The 14,795-nt window shown below is 38.1% G+C and overlaps 1 protein-coding gene across 1 annotated transcript in view; it reads right to left on the reverse strand.

The window, feature by feature from the left end:
- The window catches only part of PIWIL2 (piwi like RNA-mediated gene silencing 2), an 85,580-nt gene that overhangs the window by 57,144 nt on the left and 13,641 nt on the right, over window positions 1-14,795 (reverse strand). Inside the window, 4 exon segments of the mRNA XM_044660817.1 lie at window positions 2,961-3,074; window positions 3,427-3,507; window positions 5,013-5,137; window positions 5,590-5,707. Coding sequence (XP_044516752.1) covers window positions 2,961-3,074; window positions 3,427-3,507; window positions 5,013-5,137; window positions 5,590-5,707 — 438 coding nt within the window.

Below are 14,795 nucleotides of genomic sequence, written 5' to 3' on the forward strand. Positions count from 1 at the left end.
TGGTTTTCAAGGTTGAGGGTACTGGGGCAGTGTGGGGAGCATGACTAAGAAGTACAAGATCAACCAGTCAGAAGGTAGGAAGAGAAGGCAAATCCTACCCCTTCTTTCAAAAGCCCATCATGGACCTTATCTCCAAGGCAACCACATCATCACTTCTTATCATCTAAAACTTCACCATTCTCCCCACTTCCTTAGTGGATAAGATTCCTTCTTCCCTCCTGCTCCAGAGTGAGCCCCTCAGAGAAATTAGAACTTTGCTCAGGATACCCATGCCAACAGCTATGCATGTTCCTTGGGAAAATACCATCTTCCCTCATTTTCTGCCCTCCAAATCACTTCATGGCCACCATAGGCATTTCTTTAATTGATAACAACCCCTCCCCCATATCCTTTTCATTTTAAGTGGGACAAAGCAAGCTTCTGAGGGATGAACAGGCACTTTCTACAATCCAGCCATATTGTTTCTCACATATGATGCTTCATCTCCCATCTCCAAGCTTTTGTACTGGACCTCTGCCATTCCTGGAATGCTCTTCCTCCACACCTAAACATTCTGAAATCCCTGGTTTCCTTTCAGCTGAAGAACCACTTCCCATGGAAGACTTTCCCCTCTAAAGCTATTTTGCATTTGATTCAATTTTGCATTGAATGATAATTCACTCATACACATAAAGATTTTCTCCATCAGAATGTGAGCTCCTTAAAAAAAAACTTCACTTTCATCTTTGTACCCCTGGGACTTAGCACAGTGCCCGACACATTGCAGGTGCTAAATAAATGATTGTCCATTGATACCTGGATCCTAGATCAGGAGGATTAGCAACCGTGTGGCATCGCTTTATAATCAGCAATTTAACAATGGTTTTATTAGCACCTTAGAATTCTTTATAACTCTTCATTCTAGGAATCTCTCGATGATTTCTCTGTTCCAATACTAATTGGCTGTGGAAGACTGCTACAGTCACAAAACTATACTCCATTAGGGCCATTATAAATTCATGCTCTATAATCCCAGCTAAGCTTTCACTGCTGCTCAATAACCTTCTTATACCTCTTTTATTCATTTGTCAGATTCCCCATGGAGACTATTCCAAGCCCATATCTCAAAGACCCATCTTATTCAAATAACAACTTCTATTTCACTGGAAAAACAAAAGCTAGCCAACAGAATAAGCTCAAATCTTTTTTCCACACCTTGAAAATTCTTTTTACCTCTCCTACCTCAGAAGAAGATGAGTTCCTTCATCACAAAACTAATCCCTGGTTAAAGAAACAAGCATTTATTAAATACTAGGCACTATGATAAACCTTAAAGGTACAAATTCTCTTCTTAAGCTTCTTCTAGTATCCCATCTATTAACCACTAATTCTAATGGTTCTCTATACTCTGCCTATAAAAATAAAAATATTCCTGTCTCCCCAGTTTTTAAAAAAACTTTTATCTTCTGTTTTAGAACCATACTGGTTCTAAGGCAAAAGAGTGGTAAGGGCTTCTAGGCAATGTGTGTTAATTGATTTGCCCATAGCTAGGAAGTATCTGAGACCAGATTTGAACCCAGGTACTCCCAATTCCAGGCCTGACTCTCTAACCACTGAGCCACTTAACTACTGCTCCCCTACCTTTTTAGGAGTGAGAGGGGGAGGGGGAAAGAGATGGGAGAGGAAACAAACAGGGTTAAGTGACTTGCCCAGGGTCACATATCTAGTAAGGGAGGATAAATTTGAAACCAAGTCTTCCTGACTCCAGGCCTGGTGTGCTCTATCCACTGAACTGCCCCAATTGTCCATCCCTTAACTAAAAAAAAAAAAAAGACAATAACAAGAATTCTTCCTTAATCCTGTTAATTCCTTCAGTACTAACTCTTCTTAATTAGAAAACTTTTTTTTAAGCTTTATTGATGTTTGTTTACACCAATTATTTCCCTCCCCCAATAGAAATCACTCCCTTGTCACAAAGATAGTTAAGCAAAACTGACTGATGGTGTTTATGCAACATTTAACATCATCAGTCCTCTACCACTCTAATAAAAAGGTACAAATATGTTTCATCCCTCAGGAACCATTTGATCTCAGTTGCCCTTTAGGGTTGTTTTCATTTATATTGTTGTAGTCATTCTATATAGTTTTCCTAGTCTTCACTCTGCATTCGTTTCTATGTCTTCTCATGTTTCTCTGAATTCTCCTCCATATTTATTTTTACAGCTCAGTAATTTTCTTTCCATATGCCAGTTTTTCAACCATTTCCTAATCAATGTACCCTTTGCTTTCTCTCCAGTCTTTTGTTTCCAGAACATGTATTGCTGCACATACTTTGTTATATAAAGAAGCATTTTTTTTTCTGTCTTTGACCTCCTCAGGAACCCAATAGTGTGATCAAGAGATCAAAGTATCTAAACAACTTACTAACTTGTTTATTGTAATTCCAAATAATTTTCCATAATGATTGGGACCAATTTTCAACTTTAAAAGTGAATTAATGTGCCTCTTTTCCCCAAACAATACTAATGCTGTTTCTTCATTTTATGATCTTTGTCCCCTTGACAGATATGAAATGAAAGTTCAGTTGATTAAATGTATTTTTAGCTCATTAATTTAGGACATTTTTTTCATATGATTGTTGCTGGTTAGCAGTTCTTCTTTTGAAAACTGTTCATATCCTTTAATGACTTATCAGGGAATGGATCTTAGTCTTAGACTAAAGTAGATATATGTGTCCGAATTCTTTGTAATTCTAGGACTATCAAACTTTTATTCAAGCACTGCTAAGCCAAAAAGAGCAACCTAGTCCATCATTGCCTGTTTCTCCATATCATCCTACTAACCCACTATTCCACCCCTTGTTATTTGGCTTCTATCTCTACTACAATTACACATACGTTTTGTTTTTTTAAAGGTCACGAATAACTTTTAACTTCCAAGTTGAATAGCTTTTTCTCAGTCCCATCACTTCATTCACTCACATAACATCCAACACTGAGTCATTTCGAATGACTTTGTGGGAGACATCAGCCAGCAGGAATAGTCCTCCGTCTGTCCGCCTGATGCTAGCTGCATATCCTGGCCAGATTTGCAACCTTCAATGAAAAACAAACACAAAAAACCAAGAGTTCTTTAATTCAGGATTCTTGGAGAAAGACTAACACTTCAATTCTCACAGATAAAACAATAATACCTGACAGGTTAGTGCTCCTTTATGACAAAATGATGGAATTTGCTGATTTACAGAGTCAAATCTAATATCAGTTTGATTTTATTTTTAAAATTTGAAAGAAAAGCATTTGGTTATATTTTATAAATGTTTTGATGAAATCATTCCCCTATTATTTCTGTTTTTACATCTATGGTCAAAGTATAGCATTCTTTTCTAAAGTCTAGAAAGGAAAAATCTGTGAAGAACATTCAAAAAATGAGAAATATGTTACCAACCTATGTTGTTGTAGTATCATAGCACTTGTAGGATCATAGAAATTTCTTCCCACAAGCTTCATATCTAAAAGTTTCATCACCCTGCCAAAAGAAAACTCCAGAATGAGTGTTCTGTCAGAAAAGTTAAGTCCCAAGTCTAACAGGTCTTCCTCTTTTCTATAAATCAACTTTTATAAAAGTGTTGAACTAGACTTCCAAAAGATAAATGAAATTTCATTTTGGGGCAGGTGTATGTGCGTTTATATGTACAAAATCTTATTTTTATTTAGAACCTTCCCCACTCCCTTATCTAGAAAGCTATCCCTTACAATGCAGATTTTCAAAAGAGGGGAAAAGGCAGCTCAAACTAATCAATAAACCCATCTAGTGTAATTTCATTGTTAATAATTTGCCATAATAAAATCCAATCTGTTTCCCTACTTGGTGTAATACTACTGTCTCCCATTACTTGAGAAGAATGGAAAAGCACTCACTTCTGAAGTATTTAATATATTGGTCTTTTTTCTTTGGCAAATGAGAGGATTTCCTCTATTCAAAAATATGGACGGCTACCCCCAATTACCAAAAAGAAAATGGAAAGGGTATTCTAACAAACTGAAAAGGGTAGTAACATTAGTAGGATAGTCTTATTAAAGTTATAAACATTCTTAAAATGAAGAGAAAACAATTATAAGTAGTCATTAACTCCTCACCCCAAATATAGTAGAGAGTATGAATGATATGCAGAACTGTTTTCCCCTGACTCTTTTAAAAATCTTTAGAGGATGCTAGATAGGGGAAGGAGATGGAAACATTTATAAAGGATATCAACAAAAATAAGATTTTTTTTAAATCTCTAGGAAAAATTAAGAAAATTAAGGATAGCTCTACTGGTAGATATTTCTACGTACCATTTCCAAGGATGGGTGTGTGTGTGTGTGTGTGTGTGTGTGTGTGTGTGTGTGTGTGTGTGTGTGTGTGTNTGTGTGTGTGTGTGTGTGTGTGTGTGTGTGTGTGTGTGTGTGTGTGTGTGTGTGTGTGTTTAATCTATATTAATTTTTAAAGTCCTTACTGGAACCCAAAAGATCTATATTTCTTTACCTAACATCCAAAACTTGTTTTCATAGACCTAACTCTCCTTATTGGGCCTATTACTTTTTTTTTTTTTAATAATTTTTAAAAAATAAAACCCTTACCTTCCGTCTTGGAGTCAATACTGTGTATTGACTACAAGGCAGAAGAGTGGTAAGGGTAGGCAATGGGGGTCAAGTGACTTGCCCAGGGTCACACAGCTGGGAAGTGTCTGAGGTCAGATTTGAAACTAGGACCTCCTATCTCTAGGCCTGGCTCTCAATCCACTGAGCTACCCAGCTGCCCCAGGTCTATTACTTTTTTGAGAATACAACTAAGACAGAATCAGTGTCATTCTTTCTAATTGTTGAAGACTTTAAATTAAGCCCTATCTGCAAGTAATGCTAAGCATCTGTCTCAAGAACATAAGTATTAACTTTAAAATGGGGACTGAAGACAAATGAACTCAAAAAACAAAAGTGTAGCCTAATACTTCTAGGAGAACAAATGCTTCTTCATTCCCAACTAGTTCTCACCGCCGGAAAACAACATTGTAGAAAGGAATACACAAGTCAGAGCTAGGTTCCAATATCTTGGTCATCTGAATTTTGATGCTGATCTCAGTACCATCAGTCTTCCTCTGACTCTTCAACTCAACAGCCTAACAAGAAATAAAACTCAAATGAAAATTTTAAATGGCAAGTTTCCAAGCCTTAACATATTCTAACTGTGTCTTATATGTGAATTATAGCAAAAATTATTAGGCAAAATCTCAAATGGATTTGAAAATTCTTAAGTTCCAAGAGAGCTCACTTAAACATTATCCACATTCCCAGAGTAATAGAAATTCACAATCAAGAGCTGAATAGGAGAACATGAGGAAGAAGGATTGATCAAAATAAATCTGAGTTCCTAAGATGTGAAAATTTCTAACCACTCTTCCAGAACAAGAAGGTACATCTAGATTTACTATTCATGTAAGAACTTCCAGGATATTTGGTATTTTTTTTAATATTCTCCTAGTAAAATGGTAGGAATTTACAGATTTTTCCACCCTTCAAATAACAAGAATATGCTTAGATTTTTCCATTCAAGGGACGAAGACTGTCTCACCTGTTGAAGTCTAATGGGCAGATAGAGGATGGATCCATCAAAGGCAGTGACATCTCCAGTGACAGATCGATGGTCTTTCAACATGCCAAACCTCATACTCTTGCATTCTACATTGGGGCTAGGAATCAAGTAAAGGGTTCAAATTTAATTTGAATGAAAAAAACCCCAACATTTTCTTACATTATCACTAGTAAGAAGCAGTTATTTTCATAACTGCTGCCCCACCTAGTGGCTATATAAAAGTCTGAACCATCTTCATGACAAGATTTGACAAACTTTAGTGTGAGATTCATAATTAAACAGAAAATTCAGAAACAAAGCAAACTACATTCATTTATTTGGCTAGATGAGAAGCACAACATTGATTTAGAAACATGATAATTAAAACTATCAGTTCAACAAACATTTACATAAGTGTTATGTGCAAGGGACTATATCAAGTACCTTGAAAGACAGAAACAAAGAAACTGGAGGAAATAGAATATATTCTTAGAAAATCAAAAACAAAGTATGTAACAAAGTAATATGGAAGGATAGTCAGTCAGTCAAATAAGCATTTATTAAGCACTTACTATATATGCCAGGCCCTGTATCAGGCACTAGGGATTCAAAGAGAGGTAAAGACAGTCCTTGTCCTTGAGCTTATAACTTTAATAGGAAAGACAACTTGCAGACAATTATGTACAAACAAGCCATATGCTAGATAAATAGGAAATCACCAAAAGGAAGGCACTAGGATTAGAGGGCATTGAGAAAAGCTTCCTAAAGAAAACGGGATTTTATCTGGCACTGGAAAGAAACTAAGGAAGCCAAGAATGAGAGATGAGGAAAGCATTCAGGCATGGTGGCACACCCAGAGAAAATGTCCAAAGCTGAGAGTTAGAACTTCTTGTTTAGAGAATAGCAAGGGGACCAAGTGTCACTCAATGAAAGAGTATTCGGTGGGGAGGGAAGGTGTAAGAAACCTGGAAAAATTAGGAGCGGGGCAGGTCATGAAGGGCTTTGAATGCCAAACAGATAATTTTGTATTTGATACTGGAGGTGATAGGGAGCCACTAGAATTTATTGAGTAGGGGAGTGACATGGATTGGACCTTCATTTTAGGAAAATCATTTTGACAGCTGAATGGAGAATGGGCTAGAATAAGGAGGGATTTGTAAAAGTAAATACAACTAGCAGGCTTTTGCAATAGTTTTAAGTGAAGAAATGAGGACCTGTACCAGTATCAGATGGTAGTGTCAGAGAGGGGACATATCCAAGAAATGTTGCAAAGTTAGGCTGACCAGCCTTGGTAGCAGATTGGCTATGGGGAGGGAAGTGAAAGATAGTGAGGAGTCATGATGACACTTATGTGATGAGCCACAGCACTGAGAGAACTATTTTCCAATGAATTGAGTTTAGAGTTGAACAAAAGGAGAAAGACTTGGATTGCCTTTGGGAAACTTCAAGGACAATACTACAAACTGTGGGGGTTAAGTAATGCATTCCATAGGAGATGATACCCAAAGCTGAGGCTTAAAGGAAGGGAGAGATTCTAAGAGATATTAATAAGGAAAGAATATATTTGAAGAATGGGGAACAGCCTCCCCAAAAGCAAGGAAATTAAAGATGGAATATCAGGTTCAGGAAACCCTGGGTAGGGCAGTTTGGACTGAAAGGGAACATGTGAAGAAGTATAATGTGAAATCTATCTGGAAGAGTATGCTGGAGCCAAATTATGAAGGCCTCCAAATTGCAGGCTGAAGAGTATGCATTTTAGGCAAGAGCCAATCAAGACCCACTGAAGATTCTTGAGCAAGAGTGACAGGGCCAAAGCTATGCTTTAGGAAGATAAGCTTGGCAGCTGTGTGGAGCATGGACTGGAAGGGGAGAAACTGGAAAGAGGAAGGATAACTGGAAGGCTACTGTCAGAAAATAAATCTGGTCACAGGAAAGGAGTCAAAGAGATGGTTACAGAGAAGGGTGGAGGGGAGCACTTCTGCCTAGATGACAATTCTAGTCTCACCCCTAGAACCATCCTTGCCCTAATGTACCTTACAATTTAAAAGTGGTCCTTGGGGGGGGGAACAAAACGGGAGGAAATATGACAGATCACATTCATTACTTATGTGAGATAAAATATACCATGATGCAGAATAGAACATGGCATAGGTTGCTATGTTTATGTCTAGAGAAGGTAGGTTTATTTTTGAGGAGGGAGACTTGGTGATGATTTTAGTAAAGAGGCAGCATTTTAAGCTGAGTTTTGAGATGTGAGCAGAATTTCAAAAACAGTTGAGGGGAAGAGCATCCTGGGCACAGGGAATAGTACAAACAAAGGCAAAGGGATAAATGGGTACAAAGAATGACAAGTGAGTCAGTGGGGTTGGAGCATAGAGTACATGGAAGGGAGGAGAGAAAGAGAAGCCTAGAAAGCATGGAAGAGTCAGGATTAGAAGATCTTGATGGTCAGAATAAAGAGACTGAACACTGTCCTTTAAATAATAGAAGCCACTGAAGATTTCTGGCAGGAGTAACATAACTGGATCTGTGTCAAAAAAGAAATGACCTGGCAGTTGCATAAAGGATGAATTACAGAGATTGCCTGTCCTGTGATCCAGCCATACCATTGTTGGGTTTGTACCCCAAAGAGATCATAGATAAACAGACTTGTACAAAAATATTTATAGCCACGCTTTTTATGGTGGCAAAAAACTGGAAAACGAGGGTATGCCCATCTATTGGGGAATGGCTGAACAAATTGTGGTGTATGCTGGTAATGGAATACTATTGTGCTCAAAGGAATAATAAACTGGAGGAATTCCATGTGAACTGGAAAGATCTCCAGGAATTGATGCAGAGTGAAAGAAGCAGAGCCAGAAGAACACTGTACACAGAGACTGATACACTGTGGTAAAATAGAATGTAATGGACTTCTGTACTAGCAGCAATGCAATGATCCATAACAATTCTGAGGGACTTATGGGAAAGAAAGCTACCCACATTCAGAGGAAGAACTACAGGAGAGGAAACAGAAGAAAAGCAACTGCTTGAACACATGGGTTGAGGCGAACATGATTGGGGATGTAGATTCAAAACTACCACACCAGTAAAACTATCAACAATTTGGAAATAAGTCTTGATCGATGACACATGTTAAAACCAGTGGAAATGCACATCGGCTATGGGGGAGAGGAGGAGGTGGGGGGTAAAGGGGAAAGTAAGAAAATGAATCATGTAACTATGATAACTTTTCTAAAAAATAAAAATTATTTTTAAAAAAAGGATGAATTATAGGCTATTGGAATAATAGTCCTGGAGATGGCTGTGAGGTTTTTTTAACTCAGGTACCAAAGGTATCACATTTAATAACTTGGATTCTATCTTAAATACTTACACAGAAGGCAGCATTACAGAGAGATCAGCATATCTCACATCTGATACTTTCTACCTGTTTAGCCTTGGACAAGTTGGATTAGATTGCTTCGGAGGCCAGTTCTAGATTTATGAACTCAGAAGGTGGATGTTCTATGAACCTGCCAGCATCTCAAGCTAATGAGTGATGCATTTTCAAAGATATACATTTCCTCAAGGAAATTCAGAAGCAGTAACTTCAACAGAATTTTCCCAAGACTAAAATCTCATATACCACAACTATTATTTCAAGGGACTAGAGGTCACTCCTCCTTCTAAAACTGCAGGCACAAAATATCCCAATCAAATTCATAAATCCATTACAAGTAGATGCTCAGCAATCCTGTTATTCTCTTCTTCTTGAGTCCCTAGTAGCTGTTATTACAAGTGTTTCTCCTTAAATTTCTGAACACATTTGGATTCTTTCTGATCCCCACTCTCAGATGGCTTTACCTTTTATTTTACAAAGACCCAAGTCATTTTGATTTAAGTGTCCTCATCATATTCTTCTTCCATTTAACCTGCTGCTACATCAATTCTTTCATTCTTCCTTCTAGGCTTAGAGGACTAGCTGCTCCTTCCATTCCTTAAACCTAATCCTTTCATTTATGCTCCTGAATCCATCCAGTTTCTGATGTTTCAAACTTAGTGTTTCTCTTTAGCATCTTACCTTTTCCAACCTTCCATCTCAGAAAACAAAAATAAAACCAAAAACCCAGCCCCTAAGCCTATTTTTCTAACATCTTTCTTTTGATATTACTTTGTGATTTCAAAACATGAACGACAATGGTCTACAAAAAACTAAAGTTGTGAGTATTCCAAAGGCCAAGGGAATGATATGCGATGAGGATAAACAGGCTGCAACATTATTGGGCACTAAAAGTCATATGAAAGATACCTTTTAAAGATATATACAACCAGAAAATGAAACAAGTTTCTTAAGCAGCAAGAATAAGAGATAACAATATGCTTCCCAGGACCATATGTAATCAATCAACAAATAAGAAGTATCCATTTGCCAGGCAACTGTACCAAGTGGCTGACAATAAAAAGACAAAAGTGAAACAGTCCATGTCTTCAAGAAACTTACATTCTTAAAGGGGAGATGACATATATAGAGTGGCAGGCAAATTACTTGGGATAAGTAATAATTTTAATATGGTTTTATTTTGGGACACCAATGGTCATATGCATTTTTTTTTTATTTTTTTTTTGACACCCAGGGTAACTGGAACATTTGACACTGAGCAGATGAAATTGCAATACACATTTCCTTTCTTTTGCTGGTTTTTAAAAATGACTATTACTGAAATAGCTGAACAATTGGTGGTTTATGAATGTAACCAATACTCTTGTACCACAAGAAATAGCAAAAGGGGATGGTTTTGGAGAAAACTGAATGCACTGCTGCAGACTGAAATGAGTAGAACCAAGAGAATAATTAATAGAAGAAAAGCAGGACAATAAACACAATGGCAAAGACAAATAGCTCTGAAAAGCTCTAATCCATGCAATGACCATCCAGGGTGTCAGACAACTGATAATGATGTCTGTTACTAAACTCCTGGCAGAGAGGTGAGGAAGAGCTGGGGTGCAGAATGAGTCATTTTCTGGGACATGGTCCCCAATTGATACAGTGGTCCCCCCTCACCTCCACCCTTGGCTATCAGAGAGGACCTCTTCCTCCACCTCAACCTTCTCACCAACCCCCAGTACCTCCTTGTGGTCCACTGTGGGGTCCTCTTCCTCAGTAGGGTCAAATTTCTCTACAATCTACCACACTTCTGAGACTCTTCCCTGTCTTCTGGACCAATCAGAGGAACTGTTGCCCCTTGGGTCTGAGCCACCCCTTTCTTCCTCAGATTTGCCCTTTTTTCCAGTGTGATTTTTTTTTCTCCCACTGGACTTTTTTCTATGTTGGGCTCTACTTCTTTCCCAAATTTTTACAGTAAAGCTGGAGCCCTTTTTTTTTAATGGTTTAATGTGAGAATCTGTTTTGTCACAAAGGTTCTTTTTCCCTCAATGGGGGTGAGGAGGGAGGAGGGAAGGTTATAGGAGGAAGGAAAAATAGTTTTTATTGCTCAAACTCCAAGGAAAGAGGTTCTGTTTGCTAGTGTGGCACAAGCTTCTTGAAATTAGAACAAGAATATCAATAAATAAAATAGCTAGTAAAGCTGCAATACAGAAAAAATGTCATGGACAAGACAGAGTGGAGTACTGAAGACTAAAAAAAGGTCTTCTAAAGAAAAACACTTCTACATTCAAGAGTATATCAAAACTGTTGTGAGAAGCCCAGGTGATCCTGCAGGCCCTGGGTTTCTTCACTGGACTATAGAGTACTACCCAAAAGAATGTTTTAGGGATTCCTCCTCCAGTATATTTATTCCCTATGGACCTAAAAAGATTGTCTTCAGTGAGGGAATGATGACCTCTGACAAATACTGTTATAACAAAAAAAGTGATTGCTCCCAAAATTCTCAAATAGAGATGGAATATTGCAACTCAACCTTATAACATCACAAAAGCTAAGAAATATATTCAAAAAAATGAAGTTAAGCTTCAACAGCCTAGGGAATGGGTCTGATTTAAACCCCACTGAAAACCTATGGACCATAATAAAAGCTAGACTTGGAAAAAAAAGAGATGGTTTTTTCAAAGGTATTTTTAATATCCAATGTGATAAAACTGTGACTTTAATGCCAAACTCTGTAAACTAAGTGATTGCAGCAAAAAGAATATTGCATATTCAAAGTGTTTTAAAGATATATGGCACTGGGAGTTTTATGAGGGGTCAACAAATTTAATAATGTAACTGGGTCCCAGTCAGTATGCCTCGCACTACATCCAAGTAGACATCCCAGGTCACACTAGTTGGGGACAATGAGAGCTCTCAGAGTAGGTGGCACCTGAGCTGATCCAGAGGCAGGGGTGGAAGCAGAGTCCTCTAGGCTCCCATGACAGGAAAGGAGAAGGAGGACAGGGTGCAAGGAGAAGGAACATCTGGAATCCTGGAAAGGTAGGAGGCCCAGCTTTGATGGTGTGGGCATCTGCTCCTGGAGACTATGAGGGCTGGCAAGGCCCCAGAGTGGTTGGCTGGGGCTAAGGTCCTGGGGATAAGGGAGTGGGTCAGGCACATGGCCAGAGAGGGGAGGAGGGACCCTGAAAGCCAGTGTCTGGAAGGACACTCTATCTCAGGATGCCCAAGAGGCCCCATCCCTCATGGTACAGAGCTAAAGTTCAGGAGGAGCCAAGCAAGGGGGCACAGAGGCCAAAGAGAAGAGGGGTCAGCACAGGAGAGGGCTATCTAGTAGGGGAGACTGACCAGGCAGACCAAGGAGGAGAATCCAGGAAGCTGCGTCACAAAAAACCAGGAAGGAAAGAGCTGTCATCAACATCAAATATAGACTAAATGCTGCCTCATTAAGAAGGATGAGGATTGGGGGCAGCTGGGTAACTCAGTGGATTGAGAGCCAGGCCTAGAGATGGGAGGTCCTAGGTTCAAACCTGACTTCAGACACTTCCCAGCTGTGTGACCCTGGGCAAGTCACTTGATCCCCATTGCCTGACTCCAAGATGGAAGGTAAGGGTTTAAAAAAAAAAAAAAAAAGGATGAGGATTGAGGAAAAATCATTTGATTTAGCAATTAAGAAATCACAGGTGACTCTGGAGAGAGCACTTAAAAAATGAGTTAAAGGATTAAGTTAAAGAAGCCAGAGGTAAAACGGTAAGGAGTGAAGAAAGAGTGGAGAGACCAAGAAAAGATATGACTCATACTTTCTCCGGAAGTTTGGCTGAGGAAGGGAAAAGATGGGATCATTTCTAGCAATGTCAAGAAAATCCTTGAGAAATGACCACTCTTGATGTTTAAGAAAGTACAAATGGGTAGTAGTACCACCCACATTAAGGAAATCACAGAATTATCCAAGTCAACATAATCAATGAACATTTATTAAGTTTCTTTTATGTGCAAAGAAATAAGCTAGCTATTAGGAAAACAAAAAGGAGCCTGTACTTTCCAAGTACTTAAATTCTACTGGAGGGATACATGTATAGAAATAAGCTTTATATGAAGAAAATTAAGAAGAAAGCATTAACCAATGAACAAGTCAGGAAAATGCTTCATAGTAGAGGAGGAATTATAGTTAAGCCCTGGGGAGGCAAAGATTAGAAGAGAATGCACTCAAGAAATATAGAATAGATTAAGAGAGTTAAGAGTAGGGAGTTCATTTTGTCCAGCCATGAAAAGTCAGATTGTGAATGGCCTTAAATATCAGACTAAAAAGTTTGTCTTTTATCCTATAGGCAAGGTTTTTGGATGGTGTAATGGCATGATCCAACCTGTGTCTTGGGAAAATTATTTAGCAGTTGGGCATAGGCTGGATTGAAGAACGTGATGGTTGTGTGAATAGAGATGACCAATTTTTTCTTTTAAACCCTTACCTTCCATCTTGGAATCAATACTATGTATTGGTTCCAAGGCAGAAGAATGGTAAGGAGTAGGCAATGGGGGTTAAGTGACTAGCCCAGGGTCACACAGCTAGAAGTGTCTGAGGTCACATTTGAACCCAGGACCTCTCATCTCTAGGCCTGACTCTCAATCCACTGAGTCACCCAGCTGCCCCTGACCAATTTTTTTTTTAAGCTCTTATCTTCTGTCTTAGAATCATTACTAAAATTGGCTCTAAGGAAGAAGACAGTAAGGGCTAGACAACTAAGTAACTGGGACTTGCCCAGGGTCACACAGCTAAGAACCAATGCTTTTTTTATGTAAAAATAGTGATGACACGGCTTAAATGCTTTAATTTTTTAAAAAATCAAGACACAGATAAGCCATTTTTAAAAATTTGGTCCAAAAGATAGAAATATTACCACAATCTTATGTGGGACCTAAACTCTGAATATTTTACTGTCACTTTAGTTTTCCTTTTGAAAATATTTTATTGAGGCTTATAATGTCTTCAATTACTTTTGCCCAACCTTGAGGTTAGTAAAATTTGAGTATCAGTCAAAAATTGGACTTTGGAAGGTCTTTCTCTGAACCTCAAAAAAGTTGAGGAAAACTGGTGGCATCATTTTGAGGGAGATCCTTGAATACTGGTCAGAGAGGTGGTTCTTGGTGTCTTACATAATGTTTTGCCCCAGGGAAGCTTTTCCCTTTTTTTTCTGAAATGCTTTCCCAACAGTTTGATACTTAGCAGGTGCTCTTAAATGATATACCCAATATTCTAAGAGTTTTCACGTCCATGCCAACAGGTTTATCCTGATTTGAGAAGCATAAATTGTTTTTAAATACTTATCTTTTGGCTGGGAAGCTCACCTTGTTTTGGGAAGACTTCTTGGTACACTTTTAAGTCGTGTGTGTGTGTGTGTGTGTGTGTGTGTGTGTGTGTGTGTGTCCATCTTAAAAAAAACTTCATAGTTTTTTGCTGGGTAGATAATTTTATGGATATTTTATTCTGATTTTTCCTATTGTCCCCTTTCCCTATTTGAAAAGTGCTATTGTGACCCTGATTAAGGTTCTATGATAGATAATTTCTGTGGGTCTTCTAGTGGCTTTAAGTATTTTTTTCTATTGTTAACAATGTTAGCATTTATACCTTTGTAAAAGGTTTTAATCTTGATGGGTACTTCCTTGCTTGAAACCTATAAACTATGGTCTTCAATAAATGTCTTCCACTGTAATAAATGTGTTGGTTGAATCTACTGATTCAAGTTTTCTATTGTATTCTTTATATTGGTAATTCTTTGTTACAGTCTCCCATTCTGAAAAAATATCTTTTAATCCTAGCTCTATTTCCTCCCATGATTTAAAA

Source organism: Gracilinanus agilis, chromosome 2 (genome assembly GCF_016433145.1).
Source record: "Gracilinanus agilis isolate LMUSP501 chromosome 2, AgileGrace, whole genome shotgun sequence".
Lineage (NCBI taxonomy): Eukaryota > Metazoa > Chordata > Mammalia > Didelphimorphia > Didelphidae > Gracilinanus > Gracilinanus agilis.